The sequence below is a fragment of the Pteropus medius genome, unplaced genomic scaffold, assembly GCF_902729225.1.
Source record: "Pteropus medius unplaced genomic scaffold, Ma_sr-lr_union100, whole genome shotgun sequence".
Taxonomy (NCBI): domain Eukaryota; kingdom Metazoa; phylum Chordata; class Mammalia; order Chiroptera; family Pteropodidae; genus Pteropus; species Pteropus medius.
The window spans coordinates 3,011,159-3,026,351 of record NW_024349800.1 but is presented as its reverse complement, the minus strand read 5'-3'; the positions used below and the strand labels follow the sequence as shown (position 1 = coordinate 3,026,351).

The 15,193-nt window shown below is 41.2% G+C and overlaps 1 protein-coding gene across 1 annotated transcript in view; it reads right to left on the bottom strand.

Annotated features, from left to right (window-relative positions):
• Positions 1–2,327: 2,327 nt before the first annotated feature.
• The window catches only part of IRAK2 (interleukin 1 receptor associated kinase 2), a 46,252-nt gene continuing 33,386 nt past the window's right edge, over positions 2,328–15,193 (bottom strand). Inside the window, exons 9-13 of the mRNA XM_039886726.1 lie at positions 14,146–14,341; positions 11,018–11,080; positions 8,133–8,333; positions 4,466–4,736; positions 2,328–3,458 (exon numbers count right to left, since the gene is read on the bottom strand). Of these exons, the coding sequence (XP_039742660.1) occupies positions 3,352–3,458; positions 4,466–4,736; positions 8,133–8,333; positions 11,018–11,080; positions 14,146–14,341 (838 nt within the window). The 3' untranslated portion in view covers positions 2,328–3,351. The remainder of the gene's footprint in view (positions 3,459–4,465; positions 4,737–8,132; positions 8,334–11,017; positions 11,081–14,145; positions 14,342–15,193) is intronic.

The window sequence follows — 15,193 nt, the reverse complement described above, 5'->3', positions numbered from 1 at the left end:
AGCAAAAATAATAAGTGGAGCCTAAAAGTATTTTTAAATGTCCGAGAATAATCATTGTGTATTTGTTTCTAAGAGTTTTACTGAGATAATTTACATACCATAAAGTTCACTCATATATAGTTCAATTTTTTTTAGTATACAAATGGTTTTTAGTATATAACTGTTTTTAGTATATTTAGGGTTGTGCAACCATTACTATAACCATAATCTAATATTAGAAGATTTTCATCATCCCCAAATCTTGTGACCATTACCACTCCCCTTCAACACGCCCCCACACACACATACACACACTCCTAATTTCTGCCTCTGTAGATTTGCCTGTTCTGAACATTTCATAACAACGTAATCATAATATATGTAATTGGTTTCTTTTACTTTGCAAAATTTTTTCATGGTTCATCCATATTGTAGCATATATCAGTACTTCATTCCTTTTTATGGATAATTTTTAATTAAAGTATATGAATAATATTCCAATGTAAGGATATACCACATTCTGCTCATTCATCTGCTGATAGACATTTGGGTTTTTCTACTTTTTGGCTATTCTGAATATTACTACTATGAACAGTGGTGCACAAGTTTTTGTAAGGATATATGTTTTCATTTCTCTTAGGTAGATATCTACCAGTGGAATTGCTGGATCGTATGGAAACTATGTTTAACCTTTTAAGGAACTGCCAAACTATTTTTCCAAAGCAGCTCACCATTTTACAATCCCACCACCAAACTACGAAGATTCCAGTTTCTTCACATCCTTACCAACACTTATCTTTTTTTATTCTAGCCATCTGAGCAGGTACAAAGTGGTATTTCATTGTGGTTTTGATTTACATTTCCCTAATGACTATTGCTTACTTTGGTTTGGTCCTCAGTTCATACGGAGACTGCAGTCAAGAAATCAAGAGAAGGCCTAGAGTCAGAAGGGCAGCAATATAAGAATTAGGAAAGATCACTCAGAGCAAAACTGTATCATTAGAGACCAAGGCTAAGATCATCCATACCCTCATATTCTCAATTACTATGTATAGTAAGTTGGATGGTAAAGAAGGCTAATAGGAAAAAAATGATTCATTTGAAATATGGTATTGGAGGAGCGCATTACACATATCTGGACCACCAGAAAGACAAACATGTGGGTCCCAAAGCAAATCGAGACTGAAATAACATTCATGACAAAGATGACAAAACTGAAGCTGTTTTACTTTGGCCACATTATGAAAAGGCAGGATTCTTTGGAAAAGACAATAATGCTTGGAAAAATAGAGGGCAGCAGGAAAAGAGGAAGACCAACTATGAGATGGACTGACTCCATAAAAGAAGTTACAGGCATGAGTCTACAAGAGCTGAGCAGGGATGTTGAGGACGGGACATTGTGGACCTCACTCATTCATAGAGTCACCAGGAGTCAGAGCTGACTCAGCATGTTACACAATGACAAAGTTGAGCAACGAAATTTTTTATCATCTCTGGAAGAATACCCCAAATTAGTAAAGGCAGTTGCCTCTGGGGAGAAGAAATGAGAGATTAAGTTCCAAGTGGTTAAAAGGCTTCTTTTCCACCATGTAATCATTTGTACTGTTGGATTTTTCAGTCACGTGCAACTATTAACTTAAAAAAAGTCAGGCCATCTGTCCCTCTGGGGATTCATGGAAAGGCATTGTGGTGCCCGTGAACCCCTGAAATTCATATATGAAGTTGTATATGTATGTATTTACAGCTTGCCGAGGGGAGGTCTGTAGCTTTCATCAGATTCCCAGTTAATCTCTCCAGAAATGTAAGAAACCCTAGTCTGGAAATGCAAATATGCCAGTACCCTATTAGCATCTGCCCTCTATTACTCAGATGCCCCTAGAAACACACTACTCATAATTGTAAGGTGCTTACCAAATGCCAGGTTCCACTTGGGACACATGATACACTTTAGTTGAACCCTCAAAGCCACCAGAGTTGAAGACATGAGTGTCAGTACACTGTCCACCTGGGCTGGAGCCCACCTGGCTTTGTTACATATCAGTACAAAGCTGACATTGCTGGGGGTGGCTGTTGAATGCTTACAGCAGGCAGGATCTCCTCTTGCCATGACAACAAACCTATGTAACAGGTACTTTTTATTTTCCCCATTGTATAAAAAAACAGAGGCTCAGAGTAACTCCCTAACTTGGCCCAAGATCACGCAGCTATAAATTGCCAGCATTTACAGCCAGCGCCCAACTTCTTAGCCACCCCATAATACCCCACTCATGGATGCAGAATAACTTCTCCAAACAAATTCATCTGGACACAAAACTAATTACAAGACATCTGTTGACTTTATCAATGTGTTTTATTTTACAAAAAAGAAAAAATCACTATAGTACAATTATTTAAAATAGGGCACAAAATTTAAAATAGCATGTTTCACAAAAAGATCTGCAATATGACTTTTCAGAGATATACCCACTGCATAAACATTAGGTACATAGCAGAAATATATGTTTAACGTCCATTTAATTTATTATAACAGGACAAGTGTACTTTCAAAATACAGTACTTCTGTAACCATGTCTCACCTATTCTCAACAGCCCAGAGAGGAAGAATGAACAGGTGTTACTTACAAGGAAACTGAGGTTCCAAAAATTAAATGACTGACTGAATTAGCAGCAGAATCAGAAGTAAAACCAGTTCTCCTGATTCTTCATCCAGCCATAAATAATGCATATTCTCAAAATAAAAGCTCCATTAAAAATAATAGCATTAGTGGGATGGGAGGATAAAGGTATAAATAAATATCTGTGGGTTGCAAGATTTCCGATAGAGAAAACAGAAAACTTATAGTCTTTTTGCCAGTGTCTGGCATTTATAAAACTTGAGACCTTGAGAAGTGAGTCAAGAACTACACTGGGACACAAGGTGAAAATCTTTCAGGTCATGGAAGCTTGCAGGCAGTTGGCAAATATGACCCAGAGATCTTAACTTTGGCGTTCAGAATGCTGTCACTTGTAGAGGGGTGAGAACAGGGCAATGACATCTGTTGGGGTGGTTAACGTCACTCTCCCCGGAACCACGAAATTGCCCACATCCTGGGCCTGTGTACCAGGGTTTCTGCTTCAGTCTTGTGATACCCAGCTATGACTAACAAATCCCAGAAAAGAAGAGAACTTCATGGATTTTGGTGTCTCTAAAAGCTGAGGTCTCTTCTCCCTTGACTTACTCTGGAATATATAAGTTTCTCTTCTTACCCCCTCAGGAAAGCTGATGTTTGGCTTGTGTTTCCTGGGAGATCTTGGATTCTACCTCAGACTTTTTCTTGATTTGACAGTTGTCTTTCCAATTGAGGACAAGGGTCCTCAGCTGTGTTTTGCTCATCAGGGGCCAAAAAGCTCAACACTGTCTAGTTTCTCCTCTTTGTAGAGCAGGATATTCTCCATCAGTTTCCTTTTGGCCTCATTAATTTCAATTTTCCACGAAGTCTCTGTAGTTGACATTCAATGAAAAATAAAATTAAAAAAAAAAAGCCATTTGAACAAAAGGCATTTGGAAATAGGTACTATTATAATTCTTAGAAAGTCAGACTTGGTTAGAGTTTCTCACATATCAGGTTTCTGAATCAGGCGCTGAGTATAATGAGCATTTTCATCACCTTCTGCCTTTGCAGGGAAGCTCTGCCATCTGCCCCCACCTTTCAGAGAGGAAGGGGCTTCCATGCTCCTCCTCACGGATGCAGGGAATAGAGTGAACACTTAACACCCTCTTGTTCTTCTTCCTCTCTCTTCCACATGGAAAGAGGAACAATAGGAGTGGTCAGAGCTTGAGACAGTTATTGAACCACATTTGCTAAGGGACAAGGACATTGGATTGAAAAGGCCTTCCAAATTTTTATTTCAGAAGGAAACCTGGTATATTCGAACCTGAGAGGCAGAGATAGAAGGTATCTTTAGAAGCAAGAGGGGGTTTGTGTTGTGAAGTGAGGATGGAGAGGCAGGCAGGGACAAACCACACAGGGCCTTGCTGGTCCAGAGGAAGAATTTTGACTTGGTCCGTAAGTTTGATGGGGAGCCACACATAAGCTTTAAGTGAGGGGTGACATGAGTTGTTTTTAAAAACCCCTCTGGTTGGCCCCTAGAGAAAGGACTAATGAGAGGCCAGAGTGGATCAGGGAGGACAAAGGGAGGCTATGCAGTCATCCGGCAAGAGGATAGTAGCTTAGATGAGGTGGGGAGGTGGGGGCAATGGAGAGAAGCAGATAGAGCTGAAAGATATTTAGGTCAATAAATAGGGCTGAGTGATGGAATGGACACAGCGGGGCCAGAGGGAGGGAGCTGTCAGGGATGATTCCCTCAGGCTTTTCTTTGTGCAGTTGGCTGGTAGGTGAATGGCTGAATAACTAAATGATTGAGGGAGATGGAAGGAATAAATGATGGGCTGAGTTAGGGACACAAAAACGAGTGTGTATATGCATTCAGACCTCCACACACTTACCATCCTGGGGAGGCTCTGGACTGGCACAGGCCTCAGAGGAGGAATCAGCCTGCATCCTGCCTTTATCCTCTGTGGGAGCAGGCGAAGCAGCAGCCCCACACCAGGGTGCTGCCCTCACGGAGGAAGAAGCATAGAGGCTGGAATTGTCCACATCATCCGTTTCTTCTGGAGTGTTGGAGGAAGAGCCTGTGCCCTCGGAAAGCCCACTCCAAGGAAGCGATGTCTCTTGACCTCTGAGCCGCTCTTCCACAACGGCCACAGAGCCACACACCTTGTGGATGAGAGAAACAAGAGCACTTACCAAGAATTCTTTCTGTAATCAAAAATCTAACAGGTCTCTCAAGCCTCCAGAGAGACAGACACAGAAGAATCAAATGCTTGTTGCTTTGTCTGGAAGAACAGCATCCTTCCTTTGAAAAGAACTAAACTTCCCAATCCGCCTTAGCCACAAATGACAGCACATGACCAAGACGAACCAATCATACTATCGCATACCTCTGATCTTAATGTTTGGTTCAGGTTTGGGCACATGACCCAAGCAGGCCAATCGAAATCCTTCTCTGGGATTTTTCTACCTAAAGTTTGTGAGGAAAGATTTCCCTTTCCTTTCTATCGGCAGAGCCTCCTCACCACACACGGAAAACCCATTTACAGGTGGTAAAAATGAAGCCCCAACACAGAGTAAAGCAGAGGCAAGAGATGGACAGAGCGAGCCAGAGGCACCTTTGCTGGTTGAGAAGTTGGGTCAAGCTGCTCTAGCAATGCCTATCCTGTCTGCTGTTTGGTTAAATGAGCCAATAAAGTCATTCATTCATTCATTCATTCATTCATTCATCCACTCACTGATATTCTCCCCCATCCCTATCTCTTTCTCTGTCTTTCTCATTTTCTCTCTCACTCTCTTGCTCTTACTCTCGCTTGCTCTTGCGTTCGCTCTTGCGCGCTCTCTCTCTCTGTATATCTAAGAGTTTGAGTTGAATTTCTATCACTTTCAACTAGAAATGCCCTAAGTAATATGGATATTGCCACTGAGGGCTTTTTATTCTGGTTAGGGAGGTTAGAGAAATTAGAGGAAGGCAGAGAAGAAATATTTCTTCTTTACATACGTGCCCACGTGTGCGCACACACACACACGAAATGGTACAACGGGTGTAATACATACATACTCTTAATAATAACAACAAATCTTATTTGTTTGGTGCCTTGCAATTTACAAAGCACACTGACACATGATCCACAACGAGTTCCTATAGATAAAAAAATTAAAAGATTGAAGAGGTTAAGTTTCTTGCCTAAGGCCACCCAGCTAGTGAATGGCAGAGCTGACCACTGAACTCAGTCCTGTTTGTCTTAAAGTCCATGACTCAGTTGACCTCACATACCTAGATTGGTTGTGAGATACTAAAGGCAAGGACCATTCCTCATTCCTCTCTATATACCTTAAGTGTTCTATCCCCTTTCTCTACCTAGCAAACGCCTCCTCAACTTTCAAGGCCTAGTTCAAACATCACCTCTTGAGATAAATCTTCACAGTTTATGGCCGATAAACATTTGCCAAGCTAAAAACAATATTCCCTTATAGCTATGTGGCCATGTAACTAGGTTCTGGTCTACAGGGTGTGAGAAAAAGTGATGTGTGCATTTCCAGGTCACATCTTTAAAAGGAAGGGGGTATGTTCTCCTCTTCCTTTTAACCTCCTTTCAGTGGCTGGCATGCAGATGTGATGACCTGAGCTAGAGCAGCCATCTTGGACTCTGAAATAGAAGCCACATGGTACAGACAGCAGAGCAATAATATAGGAGCCTGGGTCTCTGATACTATGGCACTGCCACATCAGCTCTGGACTGCCTATATTCAAACTGTGAAGCTAAAGAAAACTATATTCTATTTTGTTTAAATCACAGTGTTTTGGAGTCTCTTCATTATAGCAGCTCCTTTGTGAGTAATTTAACTGATACACTGAATGAAAGAATGAAATGATTGAAGGGATGCATGCCTGAATGAATGGTTGAGGGAGAAAGTCTTTTCAGAACATAAATCTGATTATGTCCTGCCCCTGCTTAAAATCCCTACTGACTTCCTCAAAATCCTGACGGCCCCACATGATTTCTATTATTGGGCTTCTCCATCCTCACGGCCTCATCATAAGCCACTTTGCCCCATGTACTTTGTGTTCCAGTCACTCTGACCTTCTTCCAGGCCCTTGACCATGTCATGCTCTCTCTCAACTCAGGACATTTGCATGAGCTGTTCTTTCTGCTTGGACAGCTCTTTATTAGCATACACATCACTTCCTCAGGGAAGTCCTCCTGGGTAGGGCCCCTGTCATACACTATCTCAGTGCTCACCACACAGTCAATTACTGCGCAATGTCTGTGAGCTCCAGGAAAGTGGAACTGGCCTGCCTTTTTCACAGATTTTTCTCCTGGGCCCAGCACACAAATGCTGAATGAATGACTGAACACCATAGCACTTGGACATAAGAAAATAGCCTAGGCCTAGAAAAGTGACTTGAGTCTCTAGCTCCTGCCTGGTCATGATGCAAGACGATAGACATAAAGCTGAACTAGGAATCCAGAGAGCTCTTACAAAACTCATTCTGTGGCTTCATCTTCTCCTCTCTTGACCTTTACAGCCCCATCTATAAAACGGGAGTCTTGGGCTACAGCAGTAGTATTTGAAGATTTTTTTTTTTTTTCAGCTACTAAACCCTTTCCTCAAATAAAATAATGAGAACCCAATATAATTATGAGAAGTTAAAATGGAAGTCATAAGTGGGGCCTATTGCTCCCCACAGCCCTCTTGCTACCAAAAGCAACTCCTGAGGTACTTTCAAGGAGCCCCTCTCTGCCAGATACTACTTGAAAATCACTTAGCTACATGATCTCTAAGAGACCAAGTCCTCTCGGAAGTAATTTTGTTCTTAGAAAGACCTAGTAGTGGTCCCCAAATGTCTACTTGTTACCATGAAAACCACCTCTACATATCTGTTCATAGGAAAATGTTTTATTCCCTGTCGTGGCTTATTTCTGGGTTATCTGCCTAGCCCTTAGGCTAAGGATGTTCCTTTTCTCTAGGACCTGGACCTTCTACCTTTGGGAGTTGACCCCTGACTGTCAGGTTTATACACTGGACCCCAACCCCCTCATCTTACTGATTGGCCAACGGGTGGACACCTGACCCTAGCTAGGCCAGTCAAGTTCTCTCACTGAGATGTTGGAATTGGGACCTGGAGACTTGATCTCTCGGTGCAGGTAGAACTATAGCATATAAATAAATATGGCCACATCCCCTAACCAAGAAGATCAAAGAAAAGAAAAAGGGGACTTACAGAGAGAAGGAGGAATAAGGCAGATTTAGAGAAAGCAGAGTTCTGCTACCATCTGAGGGTATGGTCCTAGACTCCTGAGGCTAGCAGCACACTGTCTTCAGGCTCCTGAGACACCCTTATCCATATATTGCTCTGTTTTGCTGATGTAGGCTCTAACACATTCTGCTACTTGAAAACAAATATGTCCCTGGTTTGAGATCACATCTCGGTGACAGGATTGATCCCAAGTCTTAACCTGGTCCCTGGTAAAGCAGACCCATGCAGCCCTTGGAAGTGAGGCCCAGCTGACCCAGGAAAGGGCTCATCGCAGGAGAAAGGCTGATAGTCAGGCTCACCTCCACCAAGCTGGCGTTCCGCCTCCGCAGGCAGAGGCAGGCGGCCATGGCCAAGGCCTCGGCGCAGTCCTCCGGCAGCCTCCCAGCTCTCTTCTCCAGATATTTCTGGCAGATCTCCTTGGCCATCACTTTCTCCACCTCCATCTTCCCAGAGCAGAGTGAGGTGATGCTGCTTGGAATTTCACTGAGGAGTAAATCCTTCTGTGGGAAGAAGAGTAGAAAGACTCCAGAGTGAGCTGCAGGGGTGTGGGATCCAACACACCCACCTCATAGGCCTCAGTTACCTCATCAGGAAAATGAGGATAATAGGACTAACAAAAAGATTAAATGACAATACATACAAAGCATAGAGTGTGATACCTGACACAGACTAAACTTTCAATAGTCTATTAGTGATAATAATTAATAGTAATAATAGCTATCATTTATATAGTACTTACTACATGCTGAGTGAGCACTTTACTTACATTAATAATTCAATCTTATTAACAATTACAGGGACAATCTTTTATAATATAAAATAAACACTTTTGGATGTAGGCTTCTGACCCATATATTTAACAGGAAAAATTAGATCAGGAGTTGCCAGGGGCTAGAAGTAGGGAAAGGGGACTGATGATATAAAGGGGCCCAAGGGAATTTTCTGGAGTGATGGAAATATTCCATATCTTGATTGTGGTGGTATTTACATAACTGTCTATATTTTTCAAAACTCATATTATTCTGTACACCTCAAAAGTATGAATTATACCTCAATAGAAATGAATGCATATGTCCAGACTGGTACCCACACATAAAGGTACCTAGCAGCTTTACTTGTAATGGTTAAAAACTAGAAACACTCCAAATGTTCATCAACAGGTGAATGGACAACAGGTGGCATATCCATGCAATAGAACACCACTAAACAAAAGAAATGAGCCACTGACATACATGAAACGCATGGCTGTATCTCAGAATAATTATGCTAAGTGGAAAAAAGCCAGACAACAAAAGAGCACATACTGCATAGCTTCATTTATATGAAACTCCAGAAAATGAAAACTTTTGTACGGTGACAGAAAGCAGATCAATGGCTTCAGGGGATGGCAGGGCAGGGAGGGGTGCGAGGGGAGGATTCAAAGGAGAAGAGGTAACTTCTGATGTCGTGGGCATGTTCACTATCTTGATTTGGTGAAACTGTCACAGATATATACATATGTCAAAATTTATCATATTATATGCTTTATCCTCATTATTTATAAATATTTATAAATTCATATTCATAAAGTTATTTATAAATAACTTCATGGTATTCTATGGTGTATACAATTACATTGTAAATTCTTAATCGCCTCCCAACTGATAAATATTTCACTTGTTTGTAGTGCTTCGTTATCAATTAATGCTATAACAAACATCCTAGTCTATCTATGTTTTTCCTCACTTGTTTGTGTGTTTCCCTAGTTTACAAGTAAAACTGCTATATCAGAGGGTACACACATTTTAAATTTTGATGGAAACTACCCACTTCCCTCCGAAAACACTGTGGCCACAAACATTCCCAAGAGCGTGCAAGAGAGGTTTGCTTCCTCCCACTCTGGACCACATCTCTGACTCGAATCTTGATTATATATGTGCAACAGAAGTGCATGTACCACAACAGAAGACCATGAGAAACCATATTTGGGTCTAGAAGAAGAGAAACTAGATTTTTTAAAAATTATATCTTTAACATTTTTAGAAACTATTAGCAAAAAGAACCTTCTAGCAATTTCACATAAGTGTCTTGAAAACTTCCTTCTCCTCAGGCAGCCCCAGAGAGTTGCTGGGGAATACATCTCAAGAAAACTGTCAGGAGATGAGAAAATGCCCCAAACCGCCCAAACCGCATCTGAGCTGCCCAAACCAACCTCTTTGCAGTATCTGGAGCTCAATGCCCAAAGTGGGCGGAGCTCAGGGAGTTCAGCAGAGGGACAAGTTGTGACCCTCTGTGTGTAGGGGAGGCCTTCAGCTCTCCACCCCAAAGCTCAGGGAATACTTTTGGGGCCCAGTCACAAAAAAGCCAACTGTTTCAATGCCTTCAACATCAAGTCAGAAAAGGGGCTCCTCTCTCAAACTGATGAAGAGGACCAGAACTTGCACAGAATTTGGAATCCTTCAGGACACATCAGTTCAAATCCCAATTTGAGCACTTATCTCACTGAAGGATATGAGACAAGCCTCTTCACTTTGGCCTTAGTTTTCTCATCTGTAGAATGGGGATGGTGATAACACTGAATTCATATGGTTGGACTTCCATGAGAATTAAACAGTCAGGAGATTATCAAGGTCGAGAACTCAGGATCTGCAGTACGGAAAACCTGACTCAGAATTCCAGCTCTGACAGCACAACTGAGATCTCAGGCAAATCTCAGAGCCTGCTTTCCTCATCTATAGATGAATAATATAATGTCTCTATCAATCTCTTGGGGATTTTGATATGATTTAGAAAGAAATTTATGGAAAGTGATAAACACAGAGTCTAGCTGTGTTGTTATATTTCTTAAATGGCATTACATATATGATTGTTCTTTGAATCCACAAAAAACGGAAGTTATTGAACTTATTATACAAACCTACTTAAAAGAGTTGAAATTAACTTTTATCAATTTTAGAACAAACCCTATTTGATTGCCTGAGAGAAGAAATGAGTTTTCCCTAAACATTCTAAATTCTATTATCATGAAAAAGTAATTGTTGGCTGGCAGGAGATTAAAGCTTTTTTGCATAGATGCAAATCAAACCCTGGACTGAGGCCTCATTAGCATCTGTAAAATGAGTATAGTGGAGATCTCTGCCCTCCTGACACCTCATAGCTGTTGGCCCAAATGCACTACCCAGCCAGAAGTGACTGGTTCTCTTACCAGGTAAACTGGGCTTCGGTTGTTATCCATTGCAGGGATGCCAGTGAGGATCTCAGCTAACACCTGGAGAGCACAAGGAATTAGCACAGTTCAGGTACTCATGCACAAAGTCAGGCAGGAGATTCTGGCCAAGATGGAATATTTTTAACAAAGCCTGAGCTCCAGATCTAGCTCTACCATTTTCCAGCACAGACACTTGCCCAAAATCTGTAACAGGAGACTATCACTGCACTTCCTCCAACTAAATATGCCACCCATCTGCTAGTTGAAGGTTTGAATTAACTGATAGCAAGGCAGGGAGGATGGAAACCAAATGTATCTGTATTATCATCAGTTTTACATATATATTATATATATATATAATACACATATACATTTATATGTACATATAGTATATACACATATATGCGTATACATATACACACATATGTATATATGTATATTATATAATGTGTATATATACATTATATACGTACACACATACATATATCTCTCTCTATATATATATCTATATACACACACTATATTTTAAAGGTAATTTCATTTAAAAACCCATCAGAAATGGTAAGCAAGCAATATTACGTCAGTCTCGGGAAAGAAGGAATCCATGTGCAGGAATCTGTTCTATATAGAAAATTTCAGCAACATTTATAGCATGTTTCATTCATAGGCCTTTATTAACATCATTTGTTCATTACTTGATCCACTTACAAAAGGAGCACAGACTTGAGCCAGTGTAAGGCACTAGAGAATTGACAAACTGTGATACGTGTCTTAATAAACAGGAAACCTGCTTTGAACAGGAATTCTCAGTAGAGATAACAGCATGGTCGTTAAGAGCTCTACAGTCAGACAGGCCTGAATTCAAATTCTGACTTTGCTCCTTACATGTGCAAGTGATCTTTGGAAAAGTAACTAAAATGTAAGCCTATGTCCTCATCTGGTAAATGGGGATTTAGTGGTTGTGAATATAAGGGAGTGAGTACCCTACCTTTAATGTGAAATCTCTCTCCCACAACCCCTCTAGAAGCAACTCACAGTAAGTTCATATCTACTGCCAAGAAATCAATCCTTCCCTCCAAAGGAAGGGCCCACAGAGTTAATAACAAATTGGCAGTGGCCAGGAGGGGCAGCAGAGGGCACAGCTGCAGCAAGTGGACAGAAGCCAATTGAAAAGGGACTTCCCACCAGCTGCTCCTGCCAGAAAGGAAGGGAATAAGGGAAAATGAATAAACAAACATTTCCTCTGCCTCTTCGACAAGGCAGGCTCTGCACAGGGCCTTTTACAGAGATCATTTAGTGCTCACCAAAAAAACACTGAGAAATGCTATGTTCCCAATAGGCGGAACCAAAGTTCAAAATCATATTGTCAGTTAGTGGCAGGGCTAAGAAAGAGTGCAGGGAGCCAGTGGTCATTCAATGAATAAAAAGGATGGATGGAAGAATGAATGAATGAATGAATGAATGAGGAATCGATTGTTACATCAAGAGCTGAGTTAAGAAGTCAAGAGTAAACAGAAATCAGGAGTGAGGGTATGAAGGTAGAAATAATAAAATAACTACTATAATAATAATAATCTTGATATGTGCAAGGTACTATGCTAGTTTATGTATATGAACTTATTAATCTCCATATATATATATATATATATATATATATATATATATATATATATATATATATATATCATTACCCCCATTTTACAGAGGATAAAACTGAGGCCCAGAGTTATAGGTGAAATACCCTAGGTGACATTCCTGAAAGTAACTGAGCTGGGACTCAAACCCATACTCTTAATCTCTGCTCTACAGTGTCTGGCAGTCTTGGGGTTCAATCTCACTAGGTCTTAAAGGAGCAAGAGCCTGGGCAAGCCCTGCTGAGCTTCACCGAGCCACTCAGTGGGGCTGATGGGGGCAAGGAAACCAGAAGAGTTGATGGTCTGAGAGAAAGAGGAAAGCGGAATCTGACATGTGGAGGTCGGGCTAAGGACAGAAGGTGGCTCAGGGAGAGGGCACTATTGGGAGAGGTGGACAGACAGGAGACTGGTCAGAGAGGAGTACAGAGTTTGAGGCAGGAGAGGGAGAGGGCAAGGTCCAAGATACAGCTGTTGGCTCTTGGCAGAGGTCAACCAGAAACTGTCAATTATCTCAGCCAGCCTTTCCTAGACTGGGTTCCATAGGACACTGATGCTGAGAGATACTGAGAAAACAAAGTTCCACAGTCAAATTAATTTAGAAAACATTGCATACTGTTTGCCCATCTATGGTAAATTCACAATTATCAGATTAAAGGCTTATTAGTATATTAAAGACTCTAATTAATTTTGTGGTAAATAAATCCGCTTGACTTTACTAAACCCAGATTTCTCAAACTGATTTGGCCACAAAACCTTTAAACAGACCAAACCTATAGAGATCTCAAGGAACTGGTATTCTGTAGAAATATACACTGGAGACTACTACCCTCAGACCATGAGCTCTTGGGGGAAGGATTGTGTTTTAGCTACACTTGCAGTCCATATACAGTAATGACAGATAGGGTGGGGGCAAGGAGGGAGGTTGAATGAGTAGATGGATACTGAATGGATGGGTATCTATTGGATGGATGGATGGATGGATGGATGTTGAATGGTTAGATTGATGATTGGAAAGATGGATGGACAACAGATATACAAAAGAAGTGGATGAACAAATAAGAACAAACATAATTAGATAGACAATTAGATGGATGACTGGATGGGAAGTAATTAGGTAAGTCAGGAGACGATAACTGTAGTCTACTAGAATCTAGACACTCATGAGTGGCTTTACCTAGAGAGTTAGAAAACTTTTTCTGTAACAGGCTACAAAGTAAATATTTTAGGCTTTGTTGGCCACAAATCAAGTCTCTGCAACATATTTTTCTTTGCTTTACAATTATTATTATTTAATCTTTTACATACGTAAAAACTATTCTTAATTCTAGGCCATGGGCCAGTTTTGTCCTGTGGGCCATAGTTTGCTAACCCCTACTGTATTTTGATGGAACATATATCTGTGAGCCTCTATTATAGCCTGTGATTACAAAGGAGCCATGGAAAGGACAAATGAGTGAAGGCCAAAGTCTTCACTTTGAAGGAAGCTCTTACTATTCCACAGCTGAAGATGTCCACTCGCTTTGTCAGCTGCCCCACCCTGATGAAATCTTCTGGCAGATATGCAGCTGAGGCCTGGAAAAGGTGGGTCTTCATTATGGTGTATTTTGACCTTCTATTGAGAGGACACAGGTGAGCCATTGGATGGGCCAGCATGGGGGTGAAGTTTTGGTCTAGCAAAACATTGGAGCTGTGGAAAAGAAAGAAGAGCTCTCATTTGGGGCTGGACAAGACCCTTAGCAGTGAGCACTGTTGGCCCCAGCAAGTGAATCACTAAAGACTCAATATGGAGTCTCTGAGCCAGTCCTGAAAGGGGTGCCTACTCCCATCAGCAAATGTTGATGGAGCTAAGATTAATCCTGCTGCTTCAGAAATGGTATTTGGTGTGGCCAAAGAGTTGCAGCCATCCTGATCCCCACAGATGTCCACCCTGTTCAATCTCAGCTGGCCAAGTCCTTCCTAAGCTGTTTCAATGCCAAGCTCTGGCTCAGCTGACTCAAGTCTAAATGCCAATACTCTTTGTGACTGAACCTGCCCATGTTGTGGGGAATAAACAATAAAAATATTCTTGGATTCGGTCAACTAAACCATGGGAGTGAACTCTCAGAAAGTACCCCAAAGTGGGGTGGGGGGGTGGAGGGACAAAAAACTAAGCTACATGTGTAAAAATATTTAGTGAAGAACTAACCCCTAACAGTAGCTTTTAAAGTAGACACCAGTTCTAATGTCTACTATTAGGAGTGGGTAAGTAAATTATGGGCAATCCCTGAAATGGAAGACTACTAAGAAGTCATCAAAAATAATGACATGCAATGTGGGGAAATATTTACCACGTTTAAATGGGAAAAAAGAATATGAATTTATAAGCAGATAACCATGCTACCTTAGAGCTAAGACTTCTGTGTGGGAGCCGAAAAGAGAAACAGAAAAATAGGGGGCAGCTTATGAGTCAGGGCTATGAGCCAAGATGACCTCTCATTCTTTCACTTCCTTTCTTGCTATTACAGTTGTTTGTGCAACCAAATAAGAATGAATGGAGAGA